This window comes from Bos indicus x Bos taurus, chromosome 4 (assembly GCF_003369695.1).
Source record: "Bos indicus x Bos taurus breed Angus x Brahman F1 hybrid chromosome 4, Bos_hybrid_MaternalHap_v2.0, whole genome shotgun sequence".
In the NCBI taxonomy this organism is placed as follows: Eukaryota; Metazoa; Chordata; class Mammalia; order Artiodactyla; family Bovidae; genus Bos; species Bos indicus x Bos taurus.
In genome coordinates, this window is record NC_040079.1 from 13761238 (window position 1) to 13779665 (window position 18428).

Below are 18428 nucleotides of genomic sequence, written 5' to 3' on the forward strand. Positions count from 1 at the left end.
TGAATTAGTTTTCATCAAGACTGGCAGAAAGATTAAGTTTGTAGAACATGGCAAATTGAGTTTGAAGTACCAATGGAGATTTCAAGTGACATTACCATGTAGAAAGTTGCGTTGGGCTGAACCTCAAATTAGGTAACTGACTAGAATACTGAATCTGATAGTTGTTAGAATAGAGAGTTTTATTAAAGTGATGAATTTGAATGATGTTGTTCCAAGAAAGTGCATAAAGTAATGAGAAGGGAGAAAGAGAAAGGAATGTTGGAAAAAATTGATTTAATAGAAGAATACAGAAATAGTAGTCTACCAAGGACATTGACAGTGAGTGAACCAAAAATTAAGAAAACAAATCATGAGTAGTGTTCTGCTTTAGTCTGGCTGCTTTAACAGAACTTCAGACTGGGTAGCTTGTAAATTACAGAAATTATTTCCCACAGTTCTGAAGGTTGGAAGTCTGAGATCAGAGTGCTTGCATTATTGGTGGGTGCTCTTTTCTGGTTGTAGACTTCTTGCAACCTCACTTGGTTAGAGGGTGGGCTAGGGAGCTCACTGGGGTTTCTTTCATAAGGGCATTAATTCCATCCATGAGGGCTCCATTATTTTGACCTAATCATTTCCCTGGGCTTCCCTGATGGCTCAGTCATTAAAGAATCCACTTGCAATGCGGGAGACCTGGGCTCAAGCCCTGGGTTGGGAAGATCCCCTGGAAGAGGGCATGTCAACCCACTCCAGTATTCTTGCCTGGAGAATCTCCATGGACAGAGGAGCCTGGTGGGCTGCAGTCCATAGGGTTGCAAAGAGTCCGACACGACTGAGTGACTAAGCATACAGTAATCATCTCCCAAAGGCCCCACCCCCAATACCATCACATTTGCAACTAGAATTTCAACATAAATTCAGAGTAGAGGGGGGAACATAAACATCCAGACCATAGAATGTTTTAGCTCTAAAAATCCACCCAATTTTGTAGATATTTCTTTAGCATGTGAGCAATTATTTGAGGTAGAGGTTAGGCACCAGAAAAAAAATTCCATAAGGAAGACCAAGACTGAATTCCTTCAAGGAACAGTTTAAATTAGAACTCTCCTAGTCCTAGGAACAAAGAGAAAACTGGTGCCTTAGGGCAGGTCTAAGTCAAGAATAGTGGTATGCCAGCTCCAGGCTCAGCCCACTCCAGTATTCTTGCCTGGAGAATCTGTGGATGGAGGAGCCTGGTGGGCTGCTGTCCATAGGGTCGCACAGAGTCGGACACGACTGAAGCAACTTAGTAGCAGCAGCAGCAGCTCCACGCTCTGATACAACGGAGGGCACCGGGTTTGTGGATTCTATATAAGTGCAAAGGAGTCTGTCGACATCATTGTCTCAGAGTCTCTCATGAGATAGGGTTCACTTGTGATGACTTCCAGGAACTAAGAATAAGTTATTGGATATAGACTCTTTCACAGGAAGCAGTCTTTGGGTGTCAGTCTCCACTGACATCTTTGATTTAATTAGTATAAATCTATTTATATTGAGAATATAATAAAAGTGGGGCTTCCCAGGTGGCGCCAGTGGTAAAGAATTAGCCTGCCAATGCAGGAGACGTGGGGGTTCAATCCCTGGGTGAGAAAGATCCCCTGGAGAAGGACATGGCAAGCCACTCCAGTATCCTTGCCCGGGGTACTACAGACATGGCTGAACACAGCACAGCCATAAATAAAAGGTATAATCTGGCTTGGACCTAAAGAGCAACAATTATTGTAGTTCAGAAATACCTTGGGTAAGTCTTGCAAAAAATAGAGAATGGTCCCGGGGAAGTCTCTGTGTATGACAGCGTGTGATATTCCCAGGAGAGAACTCACCTTGAAGTAAGGGTAGGTATGGAGCCTGGCAGGATAAACTTACCCAGTAATACAGCCATAGTTCTTAAAAAGATGAGCAGATTCTAAGCTCAGCTGGGTTTTACTGCCTGAATTTGTGTCTTGGATGAGGTCCTCTGTCTTCCCTTGCTTCAAGTTAAAATTATTATTTTAATGGTTGGAGTGTATGTAATTGAATGAAACTGTGTGCTAAAATCTCAGTAAGACGCTGGAGATCAAGACATAGATCTGTAGTCTTGCCCCTTCAGCACTGACAAAGAAAAGGTTGAGCCAAAGGCTTTCTCTTGTATTTTCATCAATAGAGATGCCACTCGGCAGGAAACTTTCTACTGGGTGTGATGATGGAACCCACTGGGAACAATAGTACAGTCTTGCTGTATTGAGCTGCAAAGCTGAAGAAGCATCTGCAGTGGCCGACAGGTATTTTAGGGCTCAACAGAAAAGAATCCAATGGATACAGTGGTACCAAGAGAGGCAACATCCTTGTTGGATGACATATAGCACAGAGTAAACGGGGGCTGCAGTAGAGGAGGAATAAAAGTACCCGAGGACGTGATTTATCTTGTTTACGTACCCAGGTGGAAACCCCTGGCATTTCCCCAAGGTAGGTGTGGGAGAGGACTTTGCAGGGGACTTAGATCCTGGACAAGACAGAGAAGTATTGGGAAGATGATTGAAAAGAAGATCAATTCCTTTATGCATATAACAGGACTCTCTTCAGGCACTCTGGTAAGTACAGGGAAAAGTAACCAGTATAGGAACGGTCCCTGCTCTCGTTGACTTTGCCTTTATTCATATGAATTTTAAATAGCAAACAATGGAGTGTGTTAATTGCCCTGAGAATAATAGTTTAGGCTGTCTTTAGAGCACTTTCCTAGTGGCTCAGATGGTAAAGTGTCGGCCTGCAATGCAGGAGACCTGGGTTTGATCCCTGGGTTGGGAAGATCCTCTGGAGAAGGAAATGGCAACCCACTCCAGTACCCTTGCCTGGAAAATCCCATGGACGGAGGAGCCTGGTGGGCTACAGTCCATGGGGTCGCAAAGAGTCGGACACGACTGAGCGACTTCACTTCACTAGAGCACTTAGCAGAGGAAATAATCCCATGAGGGATTCGAGGAAATCTTCCTGAGGAAAAGACCTCTGGATTGGTATGTGGAGAAATCATCAGCTAGGTGTCCAGGTAGAGAGGGAGAGGAAGAGGGAGAGAGTAAACACTCTCTGGGAGAGTGAACATTACTGGTGAAGATCCAAGAGTGAGTCAGCGTAGTATGGATATGGGGACCTGAGGGAGATGGACTCTGTCTCCTTGAATGGAAAGCAGGTGTGGTAACTGAAAGAGGACGTTCCTCTTAGGAAGCTGGTGGTTTAGTCCCTTAGTCATGCCTAACTCTTGCAACCCCACAAATGGTAGCCCGCCAGGCTGCTCTGTCCATGGGGTTTCCCAGGCAAGAATACTGGAGTGGGTTGCCATTTCCTTCTCCAGTTAGGAAAGTGCGTGCGTGCGTGCGTGCGTGCGTGCGAAGTCACTTCAGATGTGTCCAATTCTTTGAGACCCTGTGGATTGCAGCCCACCAGGGTCCTCTGTCCATGGGATTCCCCAGGCAAAAATACTGGAGTGGGTTGCCATGCCTTCTTCCAGGGAATCTTCCTAACCCCAGGATCAAACCTGCATCTCTTATGTCTCCTGCATTGGCAGGTGGGTTCTTTACCACGAGTGCCACCTGGGAAGCCCAATTAGGAAGGAAGACAGGTGCAAAGACTGCATCTTGGAGGGTGTTGAGAAGCTTGTGAACTACCATAAACTTGTGACTTTAAGTAAATGAAAGACACTGATGGGTTTTAGGCTCCAGAGTGGTTTGTGGGTGAGGGCAGGGAGCACATTGGAAGGTGGTGGGAGACCACATATCAGATCACAGTGTTATCAGTGAGATTAGGAAAATTAGTAAAATTTGCAAGGAATTTAATACTAAGAAGCGTGCAGGCGATGGTGGTGGATTAAGTGTGGAGGAAGAGTATGTCTGAGACGGTGAGCATGACTCCTACATCTCTGGCTTGTGTGTTTGGCTGGATGGCAGACCACTTGCAGAGATGAAGGAAATGGGAGAGATATTAGATTTAGTTAACAACTCAGATGTGCTATTCTCCCCAAGTGTCAAAACCTCCAGGAATAGGTCCTAGCAGGTGGGATTGAAATTTGGTTGAGTGATTGGGCTGAAAATGAAATCTTCAGTTTGGGCTACAGTGAAGCTCAGCGAGGACAAAGGATTGAAGTATGCATAAAATTCCTTTTCTAGGAGAGAAATTCTTTACTAGAATTATTTACTGTGCTAGACTTCACACAGGGAGCGTGTCCTGTCTGCACTTTGAAAAGCTTGTGGGTACCGGAAATAAGAGGGGAACACGTTGCCAACAGGTTGCCTTGCTCAGACTCCCCAAAGCTGGGGAGGCAAGGGAGGACTCCTGGGGTCTCTGATGGTGGGGAAGTTTGTCCTCTTGGCTGGGTGGGGCCTCCTAAGGGAGGAGCCTCCTCTCTTGTGGCCGCCCTTTTTGTGCAGAGAGCAGCTGGCTGTGTCACACTGTGGATTCACTGCTGGCACAGAGGTACAAGGAGGTCTGGTTGGTGCTGGCCAACTCCAAGGTCAGGGGGAAGTTTGGTTTCTCTTCTCGAGAGGCAGTGTATCCATCAGGGATATCTCCATTTTCAATAAACCCAACATTCCTTGAAAAGTAGATCAGCTTTGGACCCAGCCCTGGGTCTTGTCGATACCAGTACATCGCATCATGGTTCATATTCTGAGAACAAGTCAATGTCACCCTCTTTCTGGTCTCTGTGATGCGGTGTCTTGGGCTCTGGGTCACATCGGCTTCCAGGGGGCCTGTGGAGGAAGGAAGTAGAGCAAGAGAAAGCTGAGGAGGCACCTGGTGCTGCAACCTTCACAGAAGGACTTGAGCTAAAACCGGCAAGCTACGGCCAAGGCTTGCCCATGGGTTCTGGGACTCACCTGCTCCCAGGAGATAAAACAGGAAACAGCCCAGGAGCCAGGGACCCATGGCAGTGTCACTCAGGCTTTGCCTGCCCTGGGGGCCCTAGTTGGTTTCTGTGATGTCTCTCTGCAGTTACTTGACCCTCATTTTCAGGAGAGCAGCTCCTCCCATTTCCTTAGAGGGCTGAAGGGTAACACAGGTCCTGGGCCAATGTGGGTTGGCAAGGCTTGCAGTCACTGGCATTTTCCTTGCCCTCCTCTGAGACTGCTGGTTTCTATCAATTTGACACCTTCTTATTAGCACACTCTTGTCAAAGTTGAAAAATATTTCTGTATTTTTATATCTTTATCATGAAAATCGGTATAACATATTTGGTCATCACTTAGAAATGTGAGAACATGAAACTTCCACTATCATCAAAGCAACAGTTTTTCTACCTCAGAAGATCTCATTTCTACTCTGTAGGAAAAAATTCCAAGATTATTCCTATCTTTGACTATCCATTGGTGTATTTTTTAACCACGACCTCTTGAAAGTATCTCCTGTGTAAAAACTTAGCCAAATCCACTTTATGGGTTATTTTTATCAGTCTGTATTCAGTTCAAGATCCTAGACTCAGGGCTCTTTTCTTGTTAGCAGATTAAATTTAGTAGTAGCCAGTGTAAGTTGGCATCATTGACTCAATGGACATGAGTTTGGGCAAACTCCGGGAGATGGTGAAGGACAGGGAAGCCTGGCTTGCTGCAGTCCATGTGGTCACAAAGATTCGGACACGACTGAGTGATTGAACAACAGCAACTGTGTAAGTAGCTTCTTTTCTCAAGGCTGGTATTAGATGGATCTTTCTTCCTTCTCTTTTCTCTCCTCTTATGCTGCTGCTGCTGCTGCTAAGTCGCTTCAGTCGTGTCCGACTCTGTGCGACCCCATAGATGGCAGCCCACCAGGCTCCCCCGTCCCTGGGATTCTCCAGGCAAGAACACTGGAGTGGGTTGCCATTCCCTTCTCCAATGCATGAAAGTGAAAAGTGAAAGTGAAGTCGCTCAGTCATGTCCGACTCTTGGCGACCCCATGGACTGCAGCCTACCAGGCTCCTCTGTCCATGGGATTTTCCAGGCAAGAGTACTGGAGTGGGTTGCCATTGCCTTCTCCCTCTCCTCTTATAGAAGCTGTGAAAGGCAGAGAAGAGATCTGCCTTCTTCAATAACCTCTTACTTTTACCAGCCAGTTCAGTTTCTTTGCTGCCTGTGGGGTGTGGCTTTCCTGGTTTGTGGTCTCCACATGGGCGGGTTCTGTTGCTGCATATTGAATTGTAGCCAGGCTGTGTTCTCTGCTCTGGCTCACAGTTACGGGGAGCTCTGCCTATAACTGGGGTGTCATAGCATCTTCTTAGCTCCTCCAGCCACTCACATATTGCTCCTTTTCCAGGACACAATGTCCTTCCTGCATTGAGGTGACTTTCCTGGGATTGCTTAGAATATTTCCCTGCATTGAACAGCTTTGAGTTTTTCTTGAGCTTTGCTGGAACCAAAGTATTCTTGGTCAGGAGGAGGAGAAGGAAAGACACTGCCCCTTCCTCCTAATTGCTTCAGCCACAGCTAGAGCTTTGCTGAATCACTGTCATCTCCAGGCAAGAAATGGGTCCTTATCTCAAACTTCAGAGGTGGCCTTCTTTCCCCCGGTCTCCTTCATGGTGGAATGAGTTCAGGGCCAACAGTCCCTATTCCATACAAATAAAGGAGATGCAGCTGCTGTCATGACATTAACTCTGCTCTAAGGAGGAGTCTTCTTTCTTTTTCTATTTCTGTGCCATTCCTTATATAAAAAAATTATTTTTGGCAGCACTGGGTCTTTTTTGCAGTGCTCGGGCTTCTCATTGTGGTGGCTTCTCGTTGTGGAGCTCAGGCTCTAGGCACACAGGCTTCAGTAGCTGTGGTCCATGGGCTTAATTGCCCTGCACCACGTGGGATCTTCCCAGACAAGGGATCAAACCCGAATCCCCTGCATTGCACGGTGAATTCTTAACCACTGGACCAACAGCCCTGTGCTGTTTCTTTTTGGAAAAGATGGTAGGGATCAAAATTGGCTCTACTTCAGTCCTAGGCAGTCCTCCAAATATCCTAGCTATGGGTACAGCATTCTCGAAGAGGGGAAAAATTCTCATGAACCTGCCTCAAGTAAATAATTTTGCTTTACTCAGTAAACCTTATCATTCCAAATTGCATCTTTCCAAATCTTTCAGTTTGTCTACATTCACAAAGATAAACTAACAATGCACACTTTTATCCATTGGATTTTCCAAATTCTTTTTTTTTTTTTGGATTTTCCAAATTCTGTGGTACTTTCAACACCGTAGAGGTGGACAATTACAGCTCAAAGATTTATAGTTTATCCCAAGCACTTCCTATATTAGATTAACCCAATATTTAGGAGGCAGCTGCTTCTATATTCTTACCAAGCCATGAGCTAATTCATTCTCCTCAGACACATGCTTCTTCCCCCATCCCTGTCCTGTTGACTGTGAAGCTGTTCTGGTTTCTTCTTTCTCAACATCAAGCAAAACACTGAAGTGATGCTGTTAACCTGAGTCCCCCTTATCCTTATACTAGGAACCAGTTCCTATACCTCCCCACTCTTCCTTCTCAGAACTTCCGTCTGATCACTCCTTCCCAAGGCCAACACTTGAGTTTTGGGAACTCCACTTCCCCAATATGGGCCAGGCTCCTGTATCCTAACAAAGGGAGTGAGAAGAAAACAGAATCCTCGAGATGTCCAGGAGCTCCGAATGGCCCCTCCATCTTTTACACTTTAATGTAACACCTTTACGCAGCACTGTCCATCTCTTTCTGTCTTTCCCTGAGCCTCTTCGGTAATTGCTCTCAGCCTCCTCTCTGAGGCTCTGCTTAGTAAACTCTGCTGCATCTCTCATCCTCCTCCTGGCTGACAATTTCCTGACAATAATAATCAGGTTGCCTCTACCCAACTGAGGAAACATCTCTTTAAAATCCCTGCAAGTAGAACACATTTTTCCCTTTAAACACAGCATTGTTTTTTTACCTCTGGATGATCCTGAATATAGAAACAGACTATAGAATTTTCACCATCCTTCAAATCCTATTTTACTTCTGGTGACTGCAGCCAGGAAACTAAAAGACGCTTACTCCTTGGAAGGAAAGCTATGACCAACCTAGATAGCATATTCAAAAGCAGAGACATTACTTTGCCAACAAAGGTCCATCTAGTCAAGGTTGTGGTTTCTCCAGTGGTCATGTATGGATGTGAGAGTTGGACTGTGAAGAAGGCTGAGCACCGAAGAATTGATGCTTTTGAACTGTGCTGTTGGAGAAGACTCTTGAGAGTCCCTTGGACTGCAAGGAGGTCCAACCAGTCCATCCTAAAGGAGATCAGTCCTGGGTGTTCATTAGAAGGAATGATGCTAAAGCTGAAACTCCAGTACTTTGGCCACCTTATGCAAAGGGTTGACTCATTGGAAAAGACCTTGATGCTGGGAAGGATTGGGAGCAGGAGGAGAAGGGGATGACAGAGGATGAGGTGGTTGGATGGCATCACCAACTCAACGGACGTGAGTTTGAGCAAGCTCCGGGAGTTGGTGATGGACAGGGAAGCCTGGCATGCTGCGGTCCATGGGGTCGCAAAGAGTAGGGCATGACTGAGTGACTGAACTGACCTGATTCACTTATTGAGTCCAGAAATAGCTGATGGCTCTGAAATTTCTTGTTTATTGATATGGCAGGAGATATTTTTCATTTCACAAAGGGGAGGTTGATCCTTTCTTTTCTTTTTCCCTTTCTCTCTCTTTCTCCCAGTTTCCATCTCTCTTTCTCTCTTTCCCCCTATGTATATGAGTGTGTTTGTGTGGTCACTTTATGGTGGAATGAAGCAGAAAAGTGAATGGACTTCTGATATGCTCAACAACAAGGGCAAATGGCAATCTTCTGCTGTTTGGAGGGTGACTTCATGTGTCACACCTCCTTGCTTTCCTTGACAGCAGCACCCTGGTGGCTCTGCACCACCTCGAGGAGACTGTCAGGTCAAAGGAAGGAATTCTTCCCAGGAGAACAGTACCTCCCTGAGGCTAGCAGTGACTGTGGGGCTCCCTGCTGGAACTTTCTAATCCTAACCCTGCGGAGATGAGGCATTAGCAGAAATGGAGTTTGTCAAGAGCAGACATTGGTAGCATCCGCCTTTAAAAGTGCATCATCTGATTCAAGCTCCCATCCTTAGCCCTTTCCCTCTTAGACTGCTCGCAGAGTAGCTTTCTTCATCAGCCCTCTTCTTGCAGCTGCTTGGCAGTAGGGCTCTGTATTAGCTTTCTATTCCTGCTATATAACAAATGTTTACCAAATCCAAGCCCACTCTGCTCACCACAGGATCAGCCAATACATAGGGAGATGAGGAGTTGAGATAAGGAATAGAGACTTTATTTGGAAAGCCAGCAGACCAAGAAGATGGCAGACTAACATCCCCCCAAAATCATATTATTGGGGTTTGGATGCCAGTTTCTTTTAACAGAACAGAGAAGGGGAGAAGGTGAGGTAGTAAAGTAAAAAGGCCATTAGTTTGTCTTGGCTTGGCCAGCATTGGGGGGTGGGGGGAGGAATGTGTTAATTTCTGCTTTCCTATAGCCATTCACAGGTGCTGCATGCTAAGTCACTTCAGTAGTGTTGATGCTCTGCAGCCCTCTGGTCTGTAGCCCTCCAGGCTCCTCTGTCCATGAGCTTCTCCAGGCAAGAATATTGGAGTGGGTTGCCGTTTCCTGTTCCAAGCGATCTTCCCAACCAGGGATAGAACCCTCGTCCCTTTATGTCTCCTGCATCGACAGATGGGTTCTTTACCACTAGCGCCACTGGGAAGCCCTGTGGGCAGAATCAGATTGTCTCTTTGTTCAGTGAGCTGAATGAGCCACTTATTTAACATTCAGGCAGAAGGGCAGGGTTCCCAGAGTCAGGCCATTATGTATGATTATAATAAGAGCAACAAAAAGCAAAGATTTAAGTCTAAGAAGGAGACCCAACCTGGAGTCAGGTTTTGCTCTTCACTGTTACAAAATTATCCAAACTCAGTGGCTTAAAAGAACATAAATTAACTATCTTACCATAGGTTAGAAGTTTGACATGGGTCTCATTAGGGTGAAATCAAAGTATGCAGGGATTTGTACCTTTCCTGGGGCTCTAGGGGGGAATCTGTTTATTTGTTTTTTCCAATAACTAGAGACCACCCACGTCCCTTGGACCCCTTCCTCCATCTTCAAAGCCAGTAACAGCAGATGGAACCCTCCTCAAAGTACACGGACGCCAGGGGCTGTTAAGGGCCTATGTGTCTAGTTGGGTCCACAGGATGATTCAGGCGACTCCCTATCTTGAGGTCAACTGATTAGCAAATTTAGCTGCATCTACAAATCTAATTCTCTTTTTTCACGTAAGGGATCCAACAAGTCCATCCTAAAGGAGATCAGTCCTGGGTGTTCATTGGAAGGACTGATGTGGAAGCTGAAACTCCAATATTTTGGCTACCTAATGCGAAGAGCTGACTCATTTGAAAAGACCCTGATGGTGGGAAAGATTGAGGGCAGGAGGAGAAGAGGACGACAGAGGGTGAGAGGATGATGGCATCACCAACTCAATGGACATGAGTTTGGGTGGACTCCAGGAGCTGGTGATGGACAGGGAGGCCTGGCGTGCTGTGGTTTGTCTTTTTCAATTCCTAGAGACCACCCACGTCCCTTTGACCCCCTTCCTCCATCTTCAAAGCCAGTAACAGCAGATGGAACCCTCCTCAAAGTACACGGACATCAGGGGCTCTTAAGGGCCTATGTGTCTAATTGGGTCGCAGAGTTGGGCACGACTGAGGGACTGCACTGCACTGAACTGGACATATTCACAGGTTCCAGGACTAGGGCATGGACAGTTGCTTATCACAAAATACGCTTCTTTGGGGGAACTACACGGTAAACTTAAAGTTCTGCTCCCTAATAATCCCTGAAGACAAACGTATTTCATTTTCTTTTTCACTTCCTACTCCTTCCCCTCACACACAAAGTAAGTTTCTCCTCTCTCTGGGTGGTCCACACATTGTCTGAAAACTTTTCAACACCCTCTGGGTCCTCTTACTCAGGCCATTCCATGTCTGGGTATCACGCGTGCTCAGTCGCATCAGCCATGTCTGACTCTTTGTGACCCCATGGGGTGTAGACCATCAGGCTCCTCTGCCCATGGGATTGCCCAGGTAAGAATACTGGAGTGGGTTGCTATGCCCTCCTCCAGGGGATCTTCCTGACCCAGGGATCGAACTCACATCTGCCTGCATCTTCTGCATTGCAGCCAGTTTCTTTACCTGCTGAGCCACCTGGGAAGCCCTTCAATGTCTGAGGTCATCTCAGTCCCCTACCTATTTTCCCACACAACATGATAACTCATTGAGAGACTCACTGAAGAATCTTTGAACATCTTTGCAGATCTGAGGGCCCTTTTTTCTTAATTGAACAGAATTCAATTTCATCAGAATTTTCTTACATCTGAATCTGAAAATTGAAGTCTGTTTTAGAAAACATTCACATTGGGTTAAGAGCCTGTAGTCAAGTGGAATATCAAGCAGAAACAAAGGTTTTGGTTACAATAGAGAAAGAGTTAGAAGGACAAGAATGGGAAGAGGAGAGTAAAGAATAGTAAGGTCAGGGCAGGGCTTAGGTGCAGGCTTTTGAAAAACTTCTAGTTGGGGTCAGGGATCTTGAGGACCTCGGTCTGCCCCTCTTTTTGTGCAGAGAGGAAGCAGCCGTGCCACGCTGTGGATTCAGCGCTGGCACAGAAGTACACAGATGTCTGGTTGGGGCTGGCGGACTTCAGGGTCAGGGGGAAATGTTCCAACTCATCTCGAGAGACGTGATACCCCTCAGGGACATCTCCTTTCTTAAAGGAGTCAGGGCCAGTTGAATAATAGATCAGCCGAAGTCCAAATCCCGGATCTTGGCGATACCAGTACATTGCATAATGATTCATTTTCTGAGAACACTGTAGAGTGAATTCCTTTTCAGTCTCCAAGATCCTGCGCCTTGGGAACTGTGTGACTGCAGCATCCTTAAGGCCTGTGGGAGATAAGGCAGGGATGACGGAGGGGAGCCCAGTGCTACGGTCCTGAGAAGACATTTGGTCGCCGGAGCCTGGGAAGCCAGTGACCGTGGTTCCTCACCTGTGATCAGGACTCACCTACTCTGAGAAACAAAAGAACAACACAGCAGAGGAGCCTGTTGCACATGGTAGCGTCAAATGAGGAATGCTGTTTGCCCCTGAGATGAATTTAGTCTCTGAAACCAACATGTTTCATCTGCTTCCTGGCCAGAGACCACACCCTCTTCCCCCACTGCTTTAAAAAGGAGGGAAAAATCTCTTAGACTTGATAGAACGTGATGATTTCTTTTATCTGTCACAGACAACTGCATTGTTGCCCATTGTCTGAGTAGCAACAGATCTATTCAAGGTTCCAGGTCTGGTCCCATGCAGATAAAAATCAACACCCCTTGGATTTGTTGTATCCAAGTAAGAAGAAGCATTGACCTGTGAAATGGCTTCCCATTGGGCAGGGTGGTCGCTGAAGAAATTCAGGGTTGAATAAAGGGAAGAGGTTGGAGGGTTTTCTTTGTAGGCACCATTTCCATTCCTTATGCCTCATGTAGATTTTGTTAAAATTCCATTAAATTAGAGGTAGAGGTAAGCTTCCCAGATGGCTCAGTGGTAAAGAATCCTCCTGTCAATGCAAGAGATGCTGGAGACGTGGGTTCGATCCCTGGGTCGGGAAGATCCCCTGGAGAAGGAAATGGCAACCCACTCCAGTATTCTTGCCTGGAAAATCCCATGGACAGAGGAGCTTGTCGGGCTACAGTCCACAGGGCTGCAAAGTGCTCGATATGGCTGAGCAACTGTGCACACAGAGTAGTGAAAATAATCAGTTCAGATCCTTCTTTTATTTCCAGCTCAAAATCACAGAAGGAGACCTGAAGTTGTGAGAAGGGGGACTGAGGTGGGGGAAGGAAAGGACTTCGAGTTGCTGTGTGTAAAGAAACAAGTCTGATGTGAGGAAGGAACCATTAACCAGAGACAGACAATCTGTGGAAGAAGTCAAAGGAAACGTTTCCTGTTTCTTAGCTAGCAAAGGCTCCCCTGCAGGTGTCTATTAGGCAACTATCAAATTAATATCCCACTTACCTTGAGGGACACAATTTATTCAAGTCTCACTGGGCAGTGTAGTCAGAGGCAGGGGGGAAGTCAGTCCTGACTGACTGGGCCCTTCCCCAGCTTGGGAGACACTGACCCAGGAATTGCTTTCTGGCCAGATTGTTGCTCAGGCCACACAGGCCCCTCAGGGCTGAGGTGTCCGGGAGATTTGCAGCAGCTTCCGTAGTTTGAGGTGGGATTTAAGCAGGTGGGACTTCTTGGCCTTTGTGACTGCCTTTTTGTGCAGTCTGTGGGGGCCTGTGTCGTGCTGTGTAGTCACCGCTGGCGCAGAAGTAGCTAGACGTCTGTGAGGAGTTGGCGGTCTCTAGCGTCAGGGGAAAGTGCTCTTTGCTTAATCTGGAGACAGTCAACCTAGACGAGCGCTCTCCTTTCTCCGTGGTATTAACCCCGTATGAATAATGGATCAGCTGCAGTTCCATTCCTGGGTCTTGCTGATACCAGTACATGTTGTCAAGGCCCATAGTTTGAGAACATTCTAGAGTAATCTTCTTTCCCATCCCTATCACACAGTATCTTGGGGTCTGGTAAATATCAGCATCAGAGAAGCCTGAGAGAAAAAGGCAAAAATTGGTCACGGAGTCCAAGATGGGCCTTAATGCTGAAGCCGGAAGCAAACCTAGCACAGAGAAAGCTGTTCCTGTTTGATTTTAGGGAATTCTGCGTCTGTGACTCACCTGCACCCAACAGGTAAAGGGCCACAGAGCAGAGGAGCCTGACAGCCATGCCGCAGTCAGGGCCAGGAGAGTGCCTCCCAGGTCTGGGGAAGTGGGATGAGCAATTGGTGAAGTCATCAAGACTGTGATGGCAATGTTGCTGCATTTCTGGGCCCCACATCCTGTTGATAGCATGCTGTCATGTATATCCCTTTACCCATCAGAAGACTAATATTTTTGTTCACTTATCTCATCCACAACAGGCTAGCTGCTTGGCTTATCTTAAGTCTCTACTCTTTTGATGAAACATTAAATCACACCTGTTTTACAAACTAAGTAGATGAGGACACCAAAGCTCTGAAAGTTTATAATAGGAGGATTTTGTCTAATTAGGGAGGTTAGAAAAGGAAGTGATGTTTGAGATGAGTTTGGAAGGATGAATTGGTCAGAAGTCTACAAAACTGAGAGAGAACATTCAGGCAACAGAGTGGCTTGGTCAAACATGATGCAGGAGAGCATGTTGTGAGGATTAATTGAGGCAATACATACGAAGCATTTAAAACAGTGACTGGCCATCACTGAGTTCTCAGAAAATATGCTGTTATTATTGTGTGATAACCACACATTGTTCTCTGTCTCATTTCTCACTACTTGGTGTTCAGATTTCATCCACTTTCTCAACTTAGGCTTCATGATATTAGGTTCATCTTTCTTTTAACTGCATCGTCAATTGCACCAGAGCAGAAAACTGAGATCCACAGTTTTTTCCAGTACAGACTTTGGTAATGTTGGCTAAAAAATTCTGGGTGCTGCTGCAGTAAACAGCTTCCAAACCACTCTCCCCTCTCCTCTCTTTTCTTCATTTCATCTCAAGAAAAAATTTTAGCTTTGACTGTGAGTCACAGAGGTTAATCCCAGGATCTTTTCCCTCTTTGTCTGTTCCCTTTGCCCCAGTTCACTAGAAAACACAGCTGACATTCAATAAAATTCTTGCATAGAGGCTGCTGACCTGGGGTTTTGGATTTTGACTATTATGGATTCGTTATTTGAGGATCAGGGCTTCCCAGGTGGCTTAGTGGTAAAGAATCCTCCCACCAATGCAAGAGACATGGGTTTGATCCCTGGGGTGGGATGATCCCCTGGAGAAGGGAATGGCAAGCCACTTTAGCATTCTTGCCTGGGAAATCCCATGGACAGAGGAGCCTGGCAGACTACAGTCCATGAGGTTGCAAGACAGTAAGACAAAACTTAGAGACTAAACAACAACAACAATTTGAGGACCATCTCTTCAGTCTTCACTTATTGTATGTAACACCTATAGGCTCCTGCTCACTCTAGGTCTCTCATACGTCCTCAAGAAATATAACAATTATAACTGACCAAACCTCTTGTTCCATTAAGGGCTCCTTTAAGACAAGAGTTATCATTCAAATCATTAGTGACATTTATCCTTTGCTTTTACTTTGAAGTTGATCTTACTTTAATAGAAAGTCGCCAGCAAGAGAAAAATAAATGAAAATTTACTGCCACCTGCCGAAAATAAGGTGGAATTGGTGAACAGATACTTAACGACTTGGGAGGATTCTTTCTGATGAATTTTAAAGAAACAGGAAGGAGAGAGACTTTCGGTTGTTCCAAGTGTGAGAAGGTTTTTGGATAAGTGATGAGTTGGTAAAAGTTCTCAGCAGCAACTGGATGTAAAATCTGTGTCTCACAGTAGAAGTGATTAAAGAAAGAGGGAAGAATGATGGGGTAGAAGTTGGGTTGGGAGTAGATATGAGAGAAGCTCAGGTCCTCAAATGAAGGGATGCTTGAAGGCAGGGATAAAACATCTATCCCTTGTTTCTCAATCCAAGAATAACTCACGAATGACTTACCTTTCCAGTATAGCTAAGGAAGTCTCTGGCTTCCCAGGTGGCTCAGTGGTAAAAAATCTGCCTGCCAATGCAAGAGATGCGAGAGATGTGGGTTTAATTCCTGGGTCGGGAAGATCCCCTAGAGTATAAATGGCAACCCACTCCAGGATTCCTGCCTAAAAAATTCCATGGACAGAGAAGCCTGGCGGGCTACAGTCCATGAGGTCACAGAGTTGGACACAACTGAACAGCTGAGTAGACACCCAGGGAGGTCTCTGCAGCAACTGCTGAGAATTTCTAAATGTCAACACTTGAGGATGCAGGAATCATCAGCCATAATTGTCCCATACGTCTCTATACACTTTTGGTCCAGCTTCTCTCACTTTCCACTCTTCTTTGTCTTCTTATATAATTCTGCTTAAAAGGACTGGTAGGTCAGGGGGTGCGGAGCACTTAAATACACATGTGCCAGAACTCAGAAAACATACTACCTGGAAGAAAATCATGAAGACTACTTGAGACATATTTGAGTCTATTTTCCTTCCCTGCCTCCCTCCCTCCTTTTCTTCTATCTTTTCTTCATTAAGTCAAACATTACACTCAATCTAGGGATACATAATTGGAGGGACATGACTCTGAAACTGAAGAATATAGAGTCTTGAGAAGAGTGAGTATAGAAAGAATGATGGAAGAATGCACTGACTATGGTAGTTTTGAAATAGATAGGAGCTAAGACTTCTTTGTAGGAGTCAGGAGAGCCTCTATGGATAAGCTAACCTCTGAGCTCAGAATGAAAGGATGTTCAGGAGTGAGCCCAGTGGTCAAGAAGTAATCACCCATTTCAGACACAGGAGAGAGTATTGGCAAAGGTGTGTGTGTGTGTGTTTGAAGTTGCTCAGTCGTGTCTGACTCTTTGCAACCCCATGGACTGCAGCCTACAAAGCTCCTCCATCATGGGATTTTCCAGACAAGAGTACTGGAGTGGGGTGCCATTAGCTGTGCAATTCAGCTTGGCCTATTCAGGGAAACACAAAACCTTCAGTAGAACTAGACTATAAGTGCTGGCGTGGATTTGGAAGACTTGGCTATATTTTTAGATAGAGACTCATTTATAGAGGGCTTTGTGCACCAAGTAAAGAATGACAGACCCAATCAGGCTGGTGGGAATGTCCGAGATGGAAGAAAAGCAGATACAGGGAGAGGCTGGTGGGGTGGTGAGAAGGGTGATGTATTTCTCCCCAGTCACAGGTGACAAAGGCCTGCATGAAATAGAAGCAACGGGGGAGGAAAGGAGCAGCTGAATCCGATAAATGTGTGTATCAGAGACTGTGATAGTCTCCTGTCTCCCCCTTCAGGCATGAAGGACATTCTCCCCCATCTGTAGGAGCACTGCTGGCTGAACACCCTCCTTGTGGATTGTCTTGGCTACAGAGGCACCTCTTCCCCTGAGGGCATGCCTTTTCTCAGGGCCACTATCCCAGTGACATGGCTGCCGTGGAAATGAGCTTAAGACATGGGCCCCTCACCTTAACTTTGGATAGTTCTACGGTCACACAACTTCCCAGCCCCCTGGGGATGTAGCTTAGGCCTTTGTTGAGGCTGCAAGCCAGCCCCACTTCCCCTTCTTCCTTCCATCCATGTGGCTCATAAGTCACTTTCTAATAACTTTCCTGCACATTAATGCCCCCTGCAATGTCCATTTTCCAGGAAACCAAATCTACGACAATGTGCCATATAGAAGTAATAGATTTATCAAGCAAAGCAATGTGAGGACTAATGGAAAAGAGGAGCTCAGAGGCACTGCTCCAATCACTGACACAGAAATACAATACATGGGCCAGAATGGATGCAGGTAGGGGTGGAAAGGCAACCAATTCAGCAATAAATTACTTGACTTTGAATTGTGGAGCATCCAGCTGGAAGTGGCCAGTAGAGGTTGGATTTACCAGTTAGGAACTTATGAAAGAAATTGTCATGATCATGGATGGAAAGGTTCAGTGTTAGTCACCCAGTCGTGTCCAACTCTTTGAGACCCCAAGGACTGTAGCCCTTCAGGATCCTCTGTCCATGGAATTCTCAAGGCAAGAATACTGGAGTGGGTAGCCATTCCTCTCTCTAGGGCATCTTCCTGTCCCAGGGATTGAACCTGGGTCTTCTTCATTGCAGGCAGATTCTTTACCCCTGCACTGCCTGGGAAGCCCATGAGAAGGTTAAGGATGAATATTTACAGTGAGGAGGAAAGAGGGCAAAAGAAAAGTCTAGGAATATCTACCACTAAAAATGTTCAGTAGACAAATGGAACAGTTAGTTTATGAAATAAAGATAAATTATTATTACAGATGAGACTGCTGAAGAAGCGTGCATAGAAAAGCTGGGAACAAAAGTCCACAGAAAACTGATTTCTTTTTTAAAGGGATAGCAGATGAAATAGAAGTAGTAAAGGAGAATGAAACAAAGAACTATGACTTTTCCCCCAATTAGAACAGGTAGAAAATAAAAGAAACTGGGCTTTTTGTATCTGAACTGTTATCAGGTCCTGTGGATTCTTCTGTGGAAATAATTGAGGTTTATGAGTTAAGAAGACAAACCCCTCAAGGAAGGCTTCGACCTGATTCTCAGGCAGACTTTTGCATCATACTTAGCAGCCTCTGATTAAGCACTTTTGTGTCTAGAGTTCACTGGCTCCTAGTAGGGTCCTCCCCGCAGGGCAGTCAGGGTTTTTTCCAATGTCCTGAGAGAAAGGGCAGTCTCCAAGCTCCTAGCTTTGGCTCCATGCTGGACAGCAGGCAAGTATTTTGGAATTCAGAAAATGAAGCGAGTCTATTTGCTCT

The 18428-nt window shown here is 45.8% G+C and overlaps 3 gene segments (V, D, J or C); all 3 read right to left on the reverse strand.

The window, feature by feature from the left end:
- Positions 1-4428: 4428 nt before the first annotated feature.
- LOC113890849 lies at positions 4429-4942 on the reverse strand. The segment is given in 2 exon segments: positions 4429-4733; positions 4860-4942. Coding segments are annotated over 2 exon segments (354 nt in total).
- Positions 4943-11567: 6625 nt separating this feature from the next.
- LOC113890850 lies at positions 11568-12139 on the reverse strand. The segment is given in 2 exon segments: positions 11568-11941; positions 12063-12139. Coding segments are annotated over 2 exon segments (423 nt in total).
- Positions 12140-13267: 1128 nt separating this feature from the next.
- LOC113890851 lies at positions 13268-13811 on the reverse strand. The segment is given in 2 exon segments: positions 13268-13635; positions 13763-13811. Coding segments are annotated over 2 exon segments (417 nt in total).
- Positions 13812-18428: the final 4617 nt, after the last annotated feature.